At 52.7% G+C, this 16790-nt stretch overlaps 2 protein-coding genes across 3 annotated transcripts; one reads left to right on the top strand and one right to left on the bottom strand.

Moving 5' to 3' along the window:
* Positions 1–180: 180 nt before the first annotated feature.
* Positions 181–4163, bottom strand: MRPL2 (mitochondrial ribosomal protein L2). The gene is made up of 7 exons (XM_045800874.2): positions 3969–4163; positions 2274–2442; positions 1573–1714; positions 1345–1460; positions 1159–1269; positions 787–860; positions 181–430 (listed from the first exon to the last, which is right to left on the bottom strand). The coding sequence occupies exons 1-7, from the start codon at positions 4062–4064 to the stop codon at positions 218–220; spliced, it is 921 nt and encodes a 306-aa protein (XP_045656830.2). The 5' UTR covers positions 4065–4163; the 3' UTR covers positions 181–217.
* Positions 4164–4296: 133 nt separating this feature from the next.
* On the top strand, positions 4297–16428 carry KLC4 (kinesin light chain 4). Of its 2 annotated transcripts, XM_045800842.2 has the most exons (17): positions 4297–4391; positions 5211–5317; positions 6015–6296; positions 7472–7702; positions 9086–9167; positions 9776–9986; positions 10464–10551; positions 11699–11800; positions 12035–12208; positions 12513–12612; positions 12947–12999; positions 13199–13269; positions 13431–13539; positions 14121–14261; positions 14738–14853; positions 15232–15295; positions 15968–16428. In XM_045800842.2, the coding sequence occupies exons 1-17, from the start codon at positions 4334–4336 to the stop codon at positions 16016–16018; spliced, it is 2040 nt and encodes a 679-aa protein (XP_045656798.2). In that variant the 5' UTR covers positions 4297–4333; the 3' UTR covers positions 16019–16428. The 2 variants fall into 2 exon arrangements, with proteins under 2 accessions (XP_045656798.2, XP_045656808.2); XM_045800852.2 differs by lacking the exon at positions 5211–5317 and having other exon boundaries at positions 4336–4391.
* The last annotated feature ends 362 nt before the right edge of the window (positions 16429–16790 follow it).

Genomic DNA, 16790 nt, shown 5'->3' with positions numbered 1-16790 from the left:
TTACAGAGAAAAGAAATGAGACGGGGGGGGGGGGGGGGGAGGTGGCTGGAAATGAGGGAGGAGCAGCTCATCTTTGACGCATATTGTCCTTTCCTTTCTTCTCTCCCATCTTTTTTGTCTCTGCGTTTTTTCCCCCGGTCTAGTATGTACCATCCTCCCTCCCAAAAAACCAGTAACAGATAAAAATGGGGGGCGATTTTATTAGAATCCGGGGATATCAGCTCTGGGCAGCTGCCGAGGGCAGCTTCACATAACTCTTCATGGGGGGCAATGGCCGAATCTTGCGGCCAGCCCAGCCCCCCTTGCGGTGCCACAGCCCGCTGGAAGGCCTCTTGCCCAGCCAGCGGTTTCGCCCAGCCTTGCCGATGACGCGTTTGTTGTGATCGACGTTGGATACCCGGCCTACTGTTGCCATGCACGTTTCCAGAACCTGACCGAAAAAGCGGATGGAAGAAAATGCACCACGGGGAAAGAACCTGACATTGCTGCCTGGGTGACTCTGGGAAGGCTTCTTACCCTCACTGAGAGAAGGGAGAGGACAGGAGAAAACCACAGCGTAACTGAACCTGAGTGCAGGTCCTATGGTAGTTGAAAACAAAAGGCACTGTTGCCTCTCCCATCACAGTGCCAGCCTGACAGGGCATGCCTAGTCACATAGCAGAAAGGGACACACCTAGATCATGGTGGTTCCTAACATAAAACACCTGTGGACTATCCCAGACAAGAAAGGTACATTCCAAAAATTCCTCCTTTGCTGATCCCTCCCACCTGTACCCACGCACACACCTGCATCTGCCTCTTGGAGGGCAGCTGGATGATGGCCGTCCCATTCACTTTCCGTAGCAGCACACCACATGTCCCTGGGGGAAGGGAGAAGCAGATTTGCCACCCTCCACAAGGGAAGAGGTGGGGGCACATTTATAGGGGGACACACCCCACACCGTGGTCTTTGCCCTTGAGGAGCAGATACACTGAAGCGGGATGCATGCAACGTCTTAGTCAAAACACAAGCACTCTCCACCCTCGTTTTCAGTGTTTTTTCATTCTTTTTCTCTGCCAATGGACCACACGTGGCGTCACAGTTTCAGAGAATTGTGACCTCAGGTACCCTTCGGCCTCCCAAATTGTAAGACCCCCAAGTAGTTCCTTTCCTCATACCTGCGGCTCGGATATACTGGGCCCCCCGGCCTGGCTCACTCTCCACGTTATTGACAAGGGTCCCCACAGGCAAGGCCCCAAGAGGATGTGCGTCCCCTTCCCGAGCAGCAACTAAAAGACAGAATTTCATCAGCACCACACCCCTGCAGCCTCCAAGCCCTTATATATCTGATGGCCATCTCTTACTTGCCATTCGGCCTATGTGGTCAGAGTTCAGGATTATATCTCCAGCTTGCATGTTTTCTGTGGCAATGATCCAGCGTTTCCGGCTGCCCCCAGCAACCAGAGCTATATCTGCTGATCTGTTCAGGGTGAGGGACATATGAGCAGACCATCTAGGCAGCCCTCTATCTTCTGAAAAGCCATAAAACAGTCATGCAGCCACACCATCACCATATCATATCCCAAACTTGCCTACAGGGATCATAGCGGACCACGATGACCTTCTCCTCAAATGGTCCTGGCTTCGTTTCCAGCTCAGGCCGGAACCGCAGAAAGTCGATCATGCGATAACGCTGCTTGTGGCCCCCGCCAATACCATGCACTTGGATTCGGCCTGTGGTCAGGAAAGTGCAGAGATATGACCCAAATTAGATGAATCAGCTCCCAGCAGTAGGAACAGGCCCATCCTGGGCAGAAAGCAATTACTTCCTAACATTATGACACAAGCAGAAAATAATAAAAAATTTGCACAGCACAGTGAGGCTAATGGGGGTGGGGAAACCCCTACATGGAGCTTGGTGAAAACATAATTATGGGATATGGAAATTACATAAAACCTCCAGACAAAATCTCTACAAATTACTGAATTCAGTAAGTTTACCGAGAGTGATATATAGTGTTCAACTGTTGTAAATTTCTTAAGAACATGCTGAAAAATGTCATGAACTTCATGTTTATGTCTGGTTTTCTTCAACTACCTGGATGGTCTTTAGGGGCACAGACCACCTTTATGTTGCTTTGTATTCTACTCTCTCCTTCTTACAGGCATACTATATGCAGAAGGAGTCCAATAAACGCTTTTTTTTACATTCCTCTCCCTGTCAAGAAATAGGCCTAGGATCCTAACATGTTTTTCCCCTTTAATGCTTAAATCCTCTTGCTTTTGCTCTCACCTGTGTGGTTTCGGCCCCCAGACTTCCTCATCTTCACTGGTGTAATGGTGTACTTGGTACGACTCTTCCAGGACACAAAATTGGCACTAAGGGCCACGGAGGTGAGCACTGGGCGGCAGGGGAGCAACAATGAGGAAGAGGGCAGCTGGAGAAGGGTACTACTTGTCACCTGGAGATAAACAGAAATCTCTTTGACTTGAAACGTAACCAGAGAACCAAGGGTGAAGGCACAGACCAAGTAGCCTACTTCCTTCTAGGAATGTCCCAGACCAGCTGTCCAAAAACTCCACCCTTCACTGCTTGCACAAATACCAGGGTGGAATGTTTATCTAGGTGTTAAGTGTGTTGATTCTCTCTCCTCATTTGATCCTCTAACCTCTGAAGTATTTCTTCAATGAAATGTTCTCCCCTTGGTGCATCTCTTTCTAAATTTGGCTCAAGACTCTCCTTCTCTGGGAAACTCTTCCTTCTTTAAACAACTCCCTTTTCCAAAGCTGGTAACTTTCACACATCCATATGCCACCATCAGCACCAGTGCCTTTTGCCCCTCGGCATTACGTTTCTGGGAGTTTTCCAGATGTGAACGGAGGGGAGGGATCATTTCTGTCTTCTTCCTTGCTGTATTCCCAGCATTTTAGAGTAAGTTGCTTTGGTTTTGAATTTTAACTACACATCTGCCAAACTCTACCATCATCCAGAAAGGTCCAGGGGAACAATACTTACACCTTTCTGTTCTGTGACTCACCAATCGCTCACTAGGGACATTGAGGATAACTTTATCTTAGGCTCCTAATCTTGTTATTTTGCCCTGCATTCTCTAATCTCAGCAATAATTTATCTTCAGTGGTAAAGAGCCCAGGCCTTTTTCTTTTTTTAAAGATTTTATTTATTTATTGAGAGAGAGAGCACAAGCAGGGGGAGCAGCAGGCAGAGGGAGAGGGAGAAGCAGGCTCCCCGCTGAGCAGAGAGCCCAACATGGGGCCGGCACCCTGGGATCATGACCGGAGTTGAAGGCAGACACTTAACTGACTGAGCCACCCAGGCACCCAAGAGCCCAGGTTTTGAAGCCAGACCGTCTAGCCCCAGTACTTGGTGTATGGGGCGCCTGAGTGGCTCAGTCGGTTGAACGTCTGCCTATGGCTCCAGTCGTGATCTCAGGGTCCTGGGATTGAGCCTGGGGTCCTCCTCCCTACTCAGCGGGGAGCCTGCTTCTCCCTCTCCCTCTGATCCTCCTCCCCTCCTCCCCGCTTGTGCTGTCTCAAAAAAACAGAACAAAACAAACTTAAAAAATATTAAAAAAAAAATACTTGGTGTATGACCTTGGACTGCTGATCGGTTTTCTCATATGTAAAATGGTAATGATAACTACCTTATACAGGGGTTGAAAGGAGTTGATTTACTTAAAATATCAATTACTTATGCTTGGCTTATAATTGGTACTCAATGTCAGTTATTATTGAAACCTGTACAGTGACCTGTAAAATACTTTCACTTCCAATACGTCGTCTGAAGAATCCAGCGGCCCTGTGGGGCAGCAACACTTACAGAAGAGAAAGCTGAGGCTGAGAGTGATTTAGCCAAAGACCCAGACCGACGTGACTCCAGACAAGACTCACGTCCTCCTCCTCCCATCCCAGGGTGCCCTCTCCGGTGGCCCGAACAGAAACAGCCTCATTTCCAGATAGGGTGAATTACCTGGGCGGCCGGGAGCAGGCTCGGGCCGAGGGCAGCGGCACCTGGGGGCGTCAGGCTCAGGGAGCCCAGAGCGCGAGTTATCGCCCTCAGAGCCATGAGGGCACCCAAGCTCCGCCGGGTCAGCACACTACCATTACTTTTACCCAAGCCGCCTGGCGTTCAGAGATGACGCTAACAAATCCCGGTGCCGTCGCTCCCTCATGACGTAAAGAGGTGGGTAAAGAACCCGAGACCAAGGTGGATACACACCTCCTCTCCTCCTTGCGCGAGGTCAAAGCCAATCCTCGGGCGGCCCTTAGGTCGCGTGACTGAGGAACAGGCCCCGCCCCTCCGAGCCGTCAAAACAATTGCCTCGAGCGGCAGCCATGATGGATTTAAAGGGGCAGTACCGGCCAGGGAGGCAGCCAGACCGACAGACTGCGGGTGAGTCTTTGAGGGTACTTCTGGGGCTGAGGGTTGAGGTCCCGCTACCTCTTTTCCGCATTCCGGGACAGATGAACAAACCCCCACCAGCCGACCTCACACAACTCCAGATAAGCTGAAAAAACTCCGCCCCCCGCGAGTCTTCCCGCCCCTCGGCGTCCAGACAGACAGACAGACGGCCTGCCCCGCCCCCTGCGCTACAGACCGACTCATTGACCTCAGCATTGTCGGCCCCCTGGGTAGTCGCCCGTGACGCGGAGCTCGGCGGTCCACCGCACCTCCCCCCATCACCCCCGCCCGTCTTACTCTGTCCCCACCCTGGGCCCCAGGGCAGGTCGACAGCCGGGGACATTTCTCGACCGCACGCCCAGGCTGGGAGACCAACTCCCAGGGCCGCGTTTCCCTGTGACCCTACAGCCGCTCGGAAGACCTGCCATTCTTCCCTGCATCGTCAGGCGTCTGAGAGGCACCCTAAGGTGACTCCTCTCAGAGCCTGTTAGTCGGTGGTCGTGAGAGACAAAGCCATGAAAGTGAATGGGTCATGAGTGACCAGGTCTGCCTCCTGACCCTTTCCCAGACACGCCCCGCGCCGCGGGTCTCAGATTAAGTCTCCTTCCCTTCTTGGGAGAAGATAGCTCTTGTGGCCTGGGATGGGAGGTTGGCTTGGGGAAGGAAGAGGGACGTTGGTCGCCTCTGAAGGCCTGTAGGTAGAGAGAGGGAGGGTGTTTGCCCCAAGTAGGGCTCTGTGCCAGGTCCTCTGGGTGGCTGTGAAGTGGTGAGAGAAGGGGTGGAAACGCTGGACTTCTGGACTTTGGGCAGGGTGGATCCTTGTGAGTACCTGGCTACTCAAGGAGTTTCTTCCGGGCTCTGGCCTGAGTGCCACGGGCGAGGGCTGTGCTCTGGATCCCGGTACGAATACTGGAAAGGTGAGAAACAAGGCTCTTCGGAGGAAATAGGAAAAGAGCCTGACATTTGGGGGTTGGGAAGTATAGGTTGAAGGCCCAATGGGGAAAGAGGCAGAGTTTACTAGGTTTGGAGATGCTGGCCTTGGCTCTGAGCGTGACGCAGTCTGGAGACCTTGACCTTCCTGGGGCCCTCTCATCTGGGTCCTGCAATGAAGCCGCCTTTCTTCTTCTCCCCGTCTTCCCTGTAACTTGGAAACCTGTACCTTTCCTATTTTCTGAAACCTCTGCACCATTTTCTTTATATCTCCTGTCTTCTTTAACCGTTTCCTTTGCAGTGTTCTCTAGACACCCTCTGTGTTCCCTATAGTGTGTCTCTCATCTGATTCCTTTTCCTATTCCTGATCTAAGCTGTCTTTCCAACAACTTTTCTCTTTTCTTCCCGAGTTCTAAATCCATCTGCTAGTTCTTAGGGCTTTTGTTCCTTCTATAGTCTTTCTTCATTCAAGTCAATTCCTCTCCCTCTCTCTTTCCCATGACCTTAGCTTTGTGTTTAGTGTTGTAGGCTCCCTCCCCACCGGTCACTCTCTCTCCAATTAAACCAGAAGGTCACCCACACTCTCTCTTTTCCCTTCCCTTGGATCCTCATAACCCCCTAACCAAGGTGCTCAGCCTCTCTTTCTTATTTTTACCCCTGCTGAGCTCTGTTGTTTCTCCTCAGCCCAGAAAGGTCCCCCTGGCCAAGATGTCAGGCCTGGTGTTGGGGCAGCGGGATGAGCCTGCAGGGCACCGGCTCAGCCAGGAGGAGATCCTGGGAAGCACTCGGCTGGTGAGCCAGGGGCTGGAGGCCCTCCACAGTGAACATCAGGCTGTCCTGCAAAGTCTGTCCCATACTATCGAGTGTCTGCAACAGGGAGGCCATGAAGAAGGACTGGTACACGAGAAGGCCCGGCAGCTGCGACGTTCCATGGAAAACATCGAGCTGGGGCTGAGTGAGGCCCAGGTGAGAGGAAGGAAGTGATGCCAGGTGGCCCTTGGAGAAGCATTTGTCTGATGGGAGTTTTGGGGTCATTTAGGATTGCCTTGTCCTAGATGCTTGCATTCATTCATTCATTCAGTAAATGTGTATTAAGCCCCTACTTTGTGCCAGGCACAAGTCTTCTGGGCACTGGAAAAACATCACCGAACACAACAGTCAAAAATCTTTGCCATCTCAGAGCTTACATTTTAGCTGCAGGAAGCAAACAATACACAAATAAGTAAAGGATTCCATATGTCAGAGTGATAATTGTTAAGCACAAAGGATAAAAATAAAACAGAGAAGGGGACTAGGGGGTACAGAGAGAGATACAATTTTAGATAGGGTGGTCAAAAAAAGTCTTACTGAAAGGTGACATTTGAGAAAAGATTTGAAGATGAGGGAGTGAGCCATAAAATAAATGGGGCAAGAGCATCTAAAGCAGAGTGGGTAGTATCTCCGAAGGCCCTGAACTGGAGCCTTCCCGGTGAGTTCAGTGAGGGACCAGTGTGGCTGCAGTAGAGGGGATGAGGTGAAGCAAAATAGAAGATGAAGTGCAGGGGCGCCTGGCTGGCTCAGTCAGTGGAGCGTGCGACGCTTGATCTCGGGGTTGTGAGTTCGAGCCCCACATTGGGTACAGAGTTTACTTAAAAATAAAAAATCTTAGAAAGGAAGGAGGGAGGGAGGGAGGGAGGGAAGGAGGAAGGAAGGAAGAAGATAAGGTATAAGAAGTAGAGGGGTTAGGAGCCAAGGGAACAAAGCACATGGAACTTGTAGGTCATCATAAGGACATTGCTTTTACTTTGAAATGAAAGCTATTGGAATATATAGAGCAGGGGAGTGATGTGGTTTAACTGAACATTTTAAAAGGATCATCTGGCTGCTGGGTTGAGAACAGACTCTAAGAAAAAAGGGCAGAAACAGAGAGGCCGGTGACGGGGCTGTTGTGGTCACCCAGGTGGGAACTGATGGTGACCTGGGTGGTGGCTATGGAGGTGGTAAGAAATTAGATTCAGGGTGTGTGTTGAGGGTAGTACTATTGCTACCCAACCCCGCCTCCTGGCCCCTGCCAGTCTTGCTGCCTCCCGGTAGCTCCCCTCCCACTTGATCCCCGAACACTCCAATCCGGAGTCCGGCGCTCACGGGCTGTGCCCACCTAGGTGATGCTGGCTTTGGCCAGTCACCTGAGCACAGTGGAGTCGGAGAAACAGAAGCTGCGGGCTCAGGTACGGAGGCTGTGTCAGGAGAACCAGTGGCTCCGGGACGAGCTGGCGGGCACCCAGCAGCGGCTACAGCGCAGTGAACAGGCTGTGGCTCAGCTGGAGGAGGAAAAGAAGCACCTGGAGTTCCTGGGCCAGCTGCGGCAGTATGACGAGGATGGGCACGCCACGGTAAGCGCACGCAAGCGACCTGGCTACGGGGCAGACAGCTGGGAGTCACCAGAGACGTGGGGGCTGTTGCTGCGTCAGCTGCAGGGACCAGCAGTGCTGCACACCCTGCCCCCACCTGGCAGAATTCAGGTCCTGACACCCACTCCAGATAGCAGCGAGGTGGAAACAGTGTTAACTCATTCAGTCAGCGTTTACGGGACAGCTGTGTATGCTGGGCACTGCGCACTCCAATGAGGATGCAACAGTGAGCGAGGCAGACAGAATCCCTGCTCTCCCAATTAGAGGTTTGGGGTTTGGGGGAGACACATGAGCACCTGGACAATTCCAGTCCAGAATCCTAAGTGCTACAGGGAGGGAAAGCATAGCTCAGTTGAGCAAGACCCTCCTAAAATTTGCTCTCAAAATGTATGAAATGTAACCCTCACTCAATTACCTCTCTGCCTTAGGCAGTGCAAAAGGCTGGGGGGGGGGGAGATGTAAGGAACTATAAAAGAGAGTTCCTGCCTTCTCAAGCTTATAATGTAGCTGTAGGGTCAAGGCTTACACATGAGAACATGCATGTGACGACACAAAGCAGCAAATGCTTAGTGCTGGATGACTGGTCCAGTCAGTAACGGGAGGAGTTCCAAGATTGGTTCATGGGGACTGGAATGGCCTGAGAAGGATTCACAGATGAGGTGGGATAATACAGGGTTGGGTGAGATTTGGGTTGGATGTTTTTCATTGTAAAGGTGAGGAGTTGAGCTGGATTTTGATGGATGATGAGGGGAAAGGAGGAGCTTTCTAGACTGGGGGTGGGTATGTGTCACAGATAAGGCTCCAGGGCTGGAGAGCTGCTCTGTCCCAGGGAAAGTGGGATGATTTGCATGGGACACGTTGGCGAGGCTGGGTGGGAGGGTTGAAGGTGTTTATACAAGGCTGACATGCCTGGTGGGACAAAGCGAATTTCCCCATGTGGAAGTAGGTGAGACAGTGAGGGCTGGGCACCGAGTCGAGAGGGAGTGGTGGGAGATGATGGGGACGAGGCCGAGCTAGACGCTTTGGGTACGTGTCAATAGATCAGACGTACTCCCTACCCTCAGGAAAGATAGGACAGACATATAATCAGTGTAAACACACAGGGATCAGCACTGGGCTATAATTACAAGAACTGAGGGGGAGAGGGGTGGAGGCTAGAGAGTGAGGGTGCTTAGGAAGCTCTCAATGTGAAAGAAGGAGATTTACAAACAAGAGCGGGGTGAGATTGGCGGACAGATGCTCGCCTTCCCAGCGGCAGGGACATGAACAAGAATCTTCACCTGTCAGTGATTTCATGGTTTAGAGGGGCCCTGGAGAGGCTACTGGGGATATCTTGGCCTAGACATGCTGCTTCTTCCCTTCCAGGAGGAGAAGGAGGGTGATGCCACCAAGGATTCCCTCGATGATCTCTTCCCCAATGAAGAGGAAGAAGACTCCAGCAATGGCTGTGAGTCTGCTTTTGGAGTTGGAGACTAGAGAGGGGCAGCAGGGGGCAGGTCCCAGCTGTGGCCCGCCATGCATATGGCTTGCTCACCATCCAGAAATAGGTTCTTCGCTTCCCCTGGGGATATGGCAGGGACTGGGCTCCTGCTTCCATTTCCTCAGCCTCCCCATTATTCACCAATATTTATTGCATAGTCAATGTGTCCTGGGCCCTGTGGTAGGCAGTAGGGGTATCAAGTTGATGATGGAGTTCTTGCCCATAAGGAGCTCAAAGTCGAGCGGGATAATGACCCTGGAGTGAAAGAACATCAGCTCTTCAAGGGAAAAAAACAGGTCTTTCTTATTTTTGTATCCCTGACACAGTGCCTGGTTCATGCTTACTGAGTAAATTTTGTTGATTGAATGAGTGATTGATTGGGTGAACAAGTGGGGTTGTGAGGGGCACAGATACCAGGGAGTGGGCGAAGGAATAGCAGTTGAGGTGGGTCTCGGGAGAGGGCCTGGTAGGGAGTGGGCACAGGCACAGAACGAGATGCAGGTTGGGGGTCAGACAGCAAAGAGGAGAGGAAGAGTGCCCTGAGAAGTCCCCTGTTCATTTTCTGGGATGGTTAGTGTCCCGTGGCCAGGGCACCCAGCACAGCGGATATGAGATCCCAGCGAGGTTGCGGACACTGCACAACTTGGTGATCCAGTACGCTGCCCAGGGTCGCTATGAGGTGGCTGTGCCCCTCTGCAAGCAGGCACTGGAGGACTTGGAGCGCACATCTGGCCGCGGCCACCCTGATGTCGCGACCATGCTCAACATCCTTGCTTTGGTGTATCGGTGAGTCCTGGCCTCGTCATCTCCCGACTCTGCCTCCGGGTTCCCACCTTGATCCACCTTTGGCTCCCATCCCTCCTCTCCAGAGGGTACGTCTTCCCCTGCTGGGCCTCCCAGGTGACCCCACTGGGGACCTTCCTCTGCAGCAGCACTCTCGTTCTTTCCGTACCTGAGCCCTTGACCTCAGAGCCGCTCCTCTCTCAGGCTCTTCGCTTCTCCCTTCCCTCTTTTGGGAGGGTCCCTTGCCCTCTCTGTTTCCATCTCTTGCATCCTGTGCCTTGTCTCCTCTTGGCATGGCAGTGTTCTGTATTTATGTACCTGCATGTTGGTGAACTCTCACTGCTTGCCCCCAGGCTTCCTGTCTCCTCGCGGGGGCCCCAATCCCTAAGTGTACCTTAGTCACACTGAAGGAAAGGAGAGAAAGAGGTGGCTTGGGGACAGAGTTCAGGGTAAACCCTTGTCACTTCTCTCCTCTTCCAGGGACCAGAATAAGTATAAGGAAGCTGCCCACCTGCTGAATGATGCCCTCAGCATCCGGGAGAGCACCCTGGGCCGGGACCACCCTGCTGTCAGTACTCCTTGCCTCCTGCTCTTTTGGCTTCTCTTAGTTTGTTTATCTACAGCCCTCAGCCCACTCACTAGGGGTGCTCAGGGAATTGGTGTGCAGGCTCCTTTTTTTCCAGGCCCTGTCTGCTCAGCCCAGTGGTTCTCAACTCTCTGGGACACAACGACTCTTTGTTATAATGAGTATTTTCCTGGAACATAATTCATAGACTGTACCTGACCTACCCATACAATTCCAAAAAATGTTGAGTGATCGATATGAGGAAAGTAACTTCGAATAAAATAATACAGAGGGTATGTTACAATGAAATGAAAACTCGATGTGGTAACAGTTTTATTAAGTCCAACTATGGTAGAAGACGTAATATAGCATATAACTTACATAGAACATAATATGATATACAACTTTAGATTTAGAAAAAGTGAGACCAGTAAGACACTGAAGCAGTATTAAAAAAAATGACAGAGCAGGGGTGCCTGGCTGACTCAGTCAGAAGAGCGTGCGACTCCTGATCTCGGGGTCTATGCCCCACGTTGGGCATAGAGATTACTAAAAAATAAATAAACTTAAAAAAAATGACAGAGCGAAGTATTGGTGGATACAAGATTAAAATCCCGTGTTAGACTCAGTAATGACAGGCCAGATTTATTCATATATGATGAGAGAAAGAGAAATGATAGATTGTCACAGTGGAGAAAATGAGAAACAAGATATTTTTGCAAATGAGCTGACTTTATGAAAATAATTCCTTATGTTACAACACGTGATAGGCAGGGACGATGTAGCCTCTCTTGATATCCCACTAAGTGTCAAGGCTTACAGTGCTCGAATGTCGGGCAGGACACCCCAAAGCTAACAGAGCTGTCCCACACATGCAGAACACCTGTACCATCCTTACCTTCCCAAAGGTAATAGTGGTCCCAGTCTTCATGGCAACCAAAAACCCCACCAAACCCCACCTCCAGAAATATCTACAAATCCCCCTAGAGGGCGGTACCACCCCCAGAGAAAACCTCAGAACCTCCGGGTCGGCGGCTTCTCCCCCCACCTCTGGTTAGGCTGGAGGAGTCCTTTTCTCTTGGGAGTCATGCCGTATGGGGCCCTCGCTGCTCAAGGCACCAACGCTGAGGGAACAGGCCTGTCTTCCTAGGTGGCTGCCACACTCAACAATCTGGCTGTGCTCTATGGCAAAAGGGGCAAATACAAGGAGGCGGAGCCACTGTGCCAGCGTGCACTGGAGATTCGAGAAAAGGTGCGTGTGCTCACTCATTCTTCCCTGATGCTGTGACCCTTCCTCCACCATCTCTCTTCCTGTCTCCCCCCCTCCCTCATTTTTTTCCTCACCCCGCCTTTCTCTGCCTTGTTCCCTCTCCTGTCATTCCCTTCCCCTGCTCCCCGCATGGGTATGTGCGCACGTGGTTGTACACACACACACACACACACACACAGAGTCATAGCCATCTGTCGCTCCTTTACTCCCTTCCAGGTCCTGGGCACTGACCACCCAGATGTGGCAAAGCAGCTAAACAACCTGGCCCTGTTGTGCCAAAACCAGGGCAAGTATGAGGCCGTGGAACGCTATTACAGGCGGGCCCTGGCCATCTATGAGGGGCAGCTGGGACCGGACAACCCTAATGTAGCCCGGACCAAGAACAACCTGGTAAGGGAGGAAGGGAAGAAGTCAGTGGAGGGAGGGAAGGGAAAGCACCCTCCTGTGGTACACTAACCTTGTCACCTTTGTGCATCTGGGGCTGCCTTTGGGGCTGAGGGATCTGCCTCATTCCAGTGGGAAGGCGAAGTCCCATAGCCTCCTGGGAGTGGAGTGAGCACGCTTGACCCCGCAGCTAGAAAAGGAAGTACGAGGAGTATCTCTGGGGAAAGTCATAAAGAGACCAAGAAGTGGAAATCCCTGAGCCCTGCTGAGACCTTGTCTCTGTCCTGTGTTTTTGCCTTTCTGCCTGCAGGCTTCCTGTTACCTGAAACAGGGCAAATATGCTGAGGCTGAGACGCTCTACAAGGAGATCCTGACACGTGCGCATGTGCAGGAGTTTGGGTCTGTGGATGGTGAGTGGGGTGGGCCTGGGGAGGGAGCTGCATGGTGGTGAAGACACGCAGACCAGGGGCGCCTGGGTGGCTCAGTTGGTTGAGCGGCAGACTCTTGATCTCCGCTCAGGTCTTGATCTCAGGGTCATGAGTTCAAGCCCTGCTTTGGGCTCCTCCTGTAGAGCCTACTTTAAAAAGAAAATGCAGGCCAAAGGTGGGGGGTTAGGCCCTAGTGGTTCCCAGGCAGAAACAACCCTTTTAGTTCAGCCCCATGGGCCTCTGGCTCCTGGCTCCCCTCCATACTGTCTAGCTCTGTTCTCTAACCTTACCACCCCATCCTGTGCGTCACTCCTAGATGACCACAAGCCCATCTGGATGCATGCAGAGGAGCGGGAGGAAATGAGCAAAGTGAGTGTGGGGCCCAGCCTGGGGAGCCCGAGGCTACCAGGGCCTCTGGCTTACTCCTTGCAGGAGCCCAGCTCCTTACTTCTTTCCCACCTGAGCACCAGCCCCAGATGCCCTGTGCCTTCCCCAGCCCAGCCCGCACCCCAGCCCCCAGCCATCTCTGTGCTCTCTTCTCCGGCTTCCCCTCCCCTCTGTTGTGCAGAGCCGGCACCGAGAGGGTGGCACGCCCTACACCGAGTACGGAGGCTGGTACAAGGCCTGCCAAGTGAGCAGGTGAGCTGCCAGTGAGAAGCTGGCTGGGCCTCCCCCGCCCTCCATCCAAACCCCGATCCTGGCCTCTGGGACCTTTTCCCTTTTCCCTTCGGCCTTCTCTTGGCTCTGCTCCCTCCCTCTCCTGTTTCTTTTCTGAACCTGTCCCCACTTCCTTCCCACAGCCCCACAGTGAACACCACTCTGAGAAACCTAGGAGCTCTGTACAGGCGCCAGGGAAAGCTGGAGGCAGCTGAGACCCTGGAAGAATGTGCCCTACGCTCCCAGAAACAGGTCAGTGACCAGGAGGGGAAGGAGGTCTAGAAGGTAGGTCCTGGGGTTGGGGGACCACTGAGGCTTCTTTAGAGCCTCAGGAGAATAAGAGGAGAGGCCAAGGAGAAAGCCAGGAAAGAGAGGTGAGACTCTCTTGTGGTCGTGGTTGTTTTTAAGTGTGTTCTTACCTCCCACCCCCCTCCCCAGGTCCTTTATGGTCAGGACTCCAAGTTCAAGGTTCACATCACTAAACAGGAAAAGGAAAGCCATGTCCTTTCACAATTTAAAGAATTTACTGAGGAGGGCTGTGGGGGTGTGTGGGTGAGGGGGTTGAGGGGAGCCCGAACCTCATTAGTGGGTCATGACTCATTAGTGGGTCTTGAAATCAATCAACTCAGTGTGGGCCATGGTGCAAATTTGTATCTATTTTAAGTAGGAATGCTTTGCAAAGAGAAGAGGCCAGTGCTTTCCAGTATGTGTGTACTAGGACATCACAAGGAAAAACATCTCCCCTGTTGTGGCTGATGGTGAAAGAAAGTTTGAAAGCCCCAACCTGAGGAGTTAAGGGGTGCAGACTCCCAGCTCCTCCCTTTTCCTTCCAGGGCACTGACCCTATCAGTCAAACCAAGGTGGCCGAGCTGCTTGGGGAAGGTGACAGTGGAAGGACCACTCAGGAGGGCCCTGGGGGCAGCGTGAAGTTCGAGGGAGGTGAAGATGTTTCTGTGGCCGTGGAATGGTCAGGGGTGAGTCTCATTATTGCCCCTTGATCTCTCTGGCTCCCTCCTGCTCGCGGTGGTGAGAGGCTCTGGGCTTGCCCATGTAGGGCATGAGGGCATATTGTCCACACTCCAGTTCAGTTAGCCCGTCCCTCTCAGGGGGATCTGCAAGCCATCTATTGATAAGGCTTTTTTTTTTTTTTAAAGGATTTTATTTATTTGAGAGAGAGCACGAGAGGGGGTAGGGTCAGAGGGAGAAGCAGGCTTCCCCCTCAGCAGGGAGCCCGATATGGGACTTGATCCTGGGACTCCACAATCGTGACCTGAGCCAAAGGCAGACGCTTAACCGACTGAGCCACCCAGGCGTCCCTAGGGCTCTTGAGCTTTTAATCACTAGGCTTTTGGGGGAGGTGGGATGTGTGCAGAATAAATGGCAGCAGTAGACTCAGAAGCCAGTCTGCATGGGCTCCCCTTAGCTTCTGTTGCCCATCGCTCTCTGCCAGGATGGCAGTGGGACCCTGCAGAGGAGTGGTTCTCTGGGCAAGATCCGGGATGTGCTTCGAAGAAGCAGCGAACTCCTGGTGAGGAAGCTCCAGGGGACTGAGCCTCGGCCCTCCAGGTACACAGTGAGACTGTGTGGCAGTGTCAGAGACTGTGAGGCAAGTTGGAGCCCTTGCCTCCAACTCCTCATGGCCCCCCCCCCCCCGCCCCATCTCTGGAGAAGTGTCTTGGAGAGAAACATGGAAGAAGTCGATGGGATGGCCATGGAGAAAGAGTTTGGGAAAAATGGGTACCCCAGGGGTCGGGAAAGGTGCCTGAGGAGATGCCAGTTGCTGAAGATAAGAGAGTGTGCATGTGTATGGTTGTGTATGTGGGGGGGTGTCAGATGGCGGGGAGGCTGTGATTTGATGCGTGTGGCAGTACCCAAGAGGCCCACAGTGTTAGGGCCTCTATTAGGGAAGAGAAGGGGCCTCAGTTCTTTCTTTTTGCCTTGTAGCAGCAACATGAAGCGGGCAGCCTCCTTAAACTATCTGAATCAGCCCAGCGCAGCACCCCTCCAGGTGAGAGCAGTGCTCGGGAGCATATTGGTGGGTGAGCAGGAAAGGGGAGCCACGGAGCCAGTGCCGCAGGAGTTGGGGAAGAGTCCTCTGGCGTGAGGACTCCAGCCGGGGAACTGGAGTTGGGTAGATGAGAATCCAGCAGACGCCTTGTTGGGGGTGGTGACCACCACCGGACAGTTTTGGGCCAGAGATGGTAGCGAATAAATTGATCGGGAAGGGAACAGGAATTGATGTTCTCTAAACTGGTACTTTGGAATTATGAATAATTCAAGAGTGATTTGGGGATATGAATTGCTCTTCCTCCTGCAGCCACCATATTCTTCACCTTGGGGACTCAGTAGCAGATGAGAAGGGGAAAAAAAGTATTAAATCATCTATATTTGAGAAAACAATAACGACATGTTAATGGCAACTGACCATTTGTATCAACACATTCAGAGTCCAGGCTGATATTCATGTGGCTTTTCCATGCATTCTCTCCACCGGCTCGTGGCCTTCTTCAACATCCTAGCAAAGGCTAACACTACACAGAGCCCCAGAGCTTGGGATCGAAGTCACAGGCTCCAGCCTAGCTCTAGAGATAGATTGCATCCATGTAATGGATAGACTCCAGGGGACAGTCTTTGGGAGGCCGAGGTTCCTGGGCTGATGGCATGGTGTTGTCTATTTCAGGTCTCCCGGGGCCTCAGTGCCAGCACCACGGACCTCTCTTCAAGCAGCTGACATTCAACCCACCCCCCAGGTCTACTGGGTGCCCCCCACAGCCCTCTCAGCATTCCCTATTGCTCCTGGCTCTTCCAGCCCCAAGGTGGGACAGGGAAGGGAGAGCAGTTAACCAGAAGATTGCTGCTGCCCTTAGGGTCTTGGCTCCCTCCTCAGGAATCCCCCTCAGGAAGGACCCTCAGGACATCCTCTCCCCATAGTCCTCTAGAGTAGCTAGCTCTGAGGCCCCCAAGATGCTTAAGGAGCAGGCATGCATCTCAGAGATGGAGCCTGCTGCTGGCTTTTCGGTCAGAGGGTTTGGGGCTGGCCAGTGAAGCTGCCTTGCTCTGGCCTCTCGTGTTCCCTCTGCTGCCTCACTTCAGGTCCGTGTATTTCACTTTTCTTAAATAAAAAAATCAGGTAACCGTTTCGCCACTTGAGTCCTGACCGAAGAGGGTAGGGAGCAAGGGTTGTGTTGGGGCCCTTCACAGAAGGGCAAGGGGCAGTGATGGATGGGGCAACGGGAGAAGTGTTGATTCTTGGATCTCTCCTCTCTTCCTTCCCCTCTTTGTATCCTCTGCAGCAGGGCCTGCAGGAAGGCATCTGGGGGATGGGGGAGGAGGCCCACAACCCAAGAAGAAGGTGCTATGGACTGGGTTGTCAGGGACATGTGGTGGCCATGTGGCAGGACCCTGGAGTCCTGGCGCCACTGCTCCCGGCCTGTGAGGCCCTCTGTGGCTGCCCCTCCTCCTCCCAGCTGCTTGGGGGAAGGGAGGTCTAAGCAGGCCTGGGG

The sequence above is a fragment of the Ursus americanus genome, chromosome 29 (assembly GCF_024610735.1).
Source record: "Ursus americanus isolate L20-20 chromosome 29, mUrsAme1.1.p, whole genome shotgun sequence".
In the NCBI taxonomy this organism is placed as follows: domain Eukaryota; kingdom Metazoa; phylum Chordata; class Mammalia; order Carnivora; family Ursidae; genus Ursus; species Ursus americanus.
Note: the sequence above shows the minus strand (reverse complement) of the source record. Positions and strands in the feature narration are given on the sequence as shown.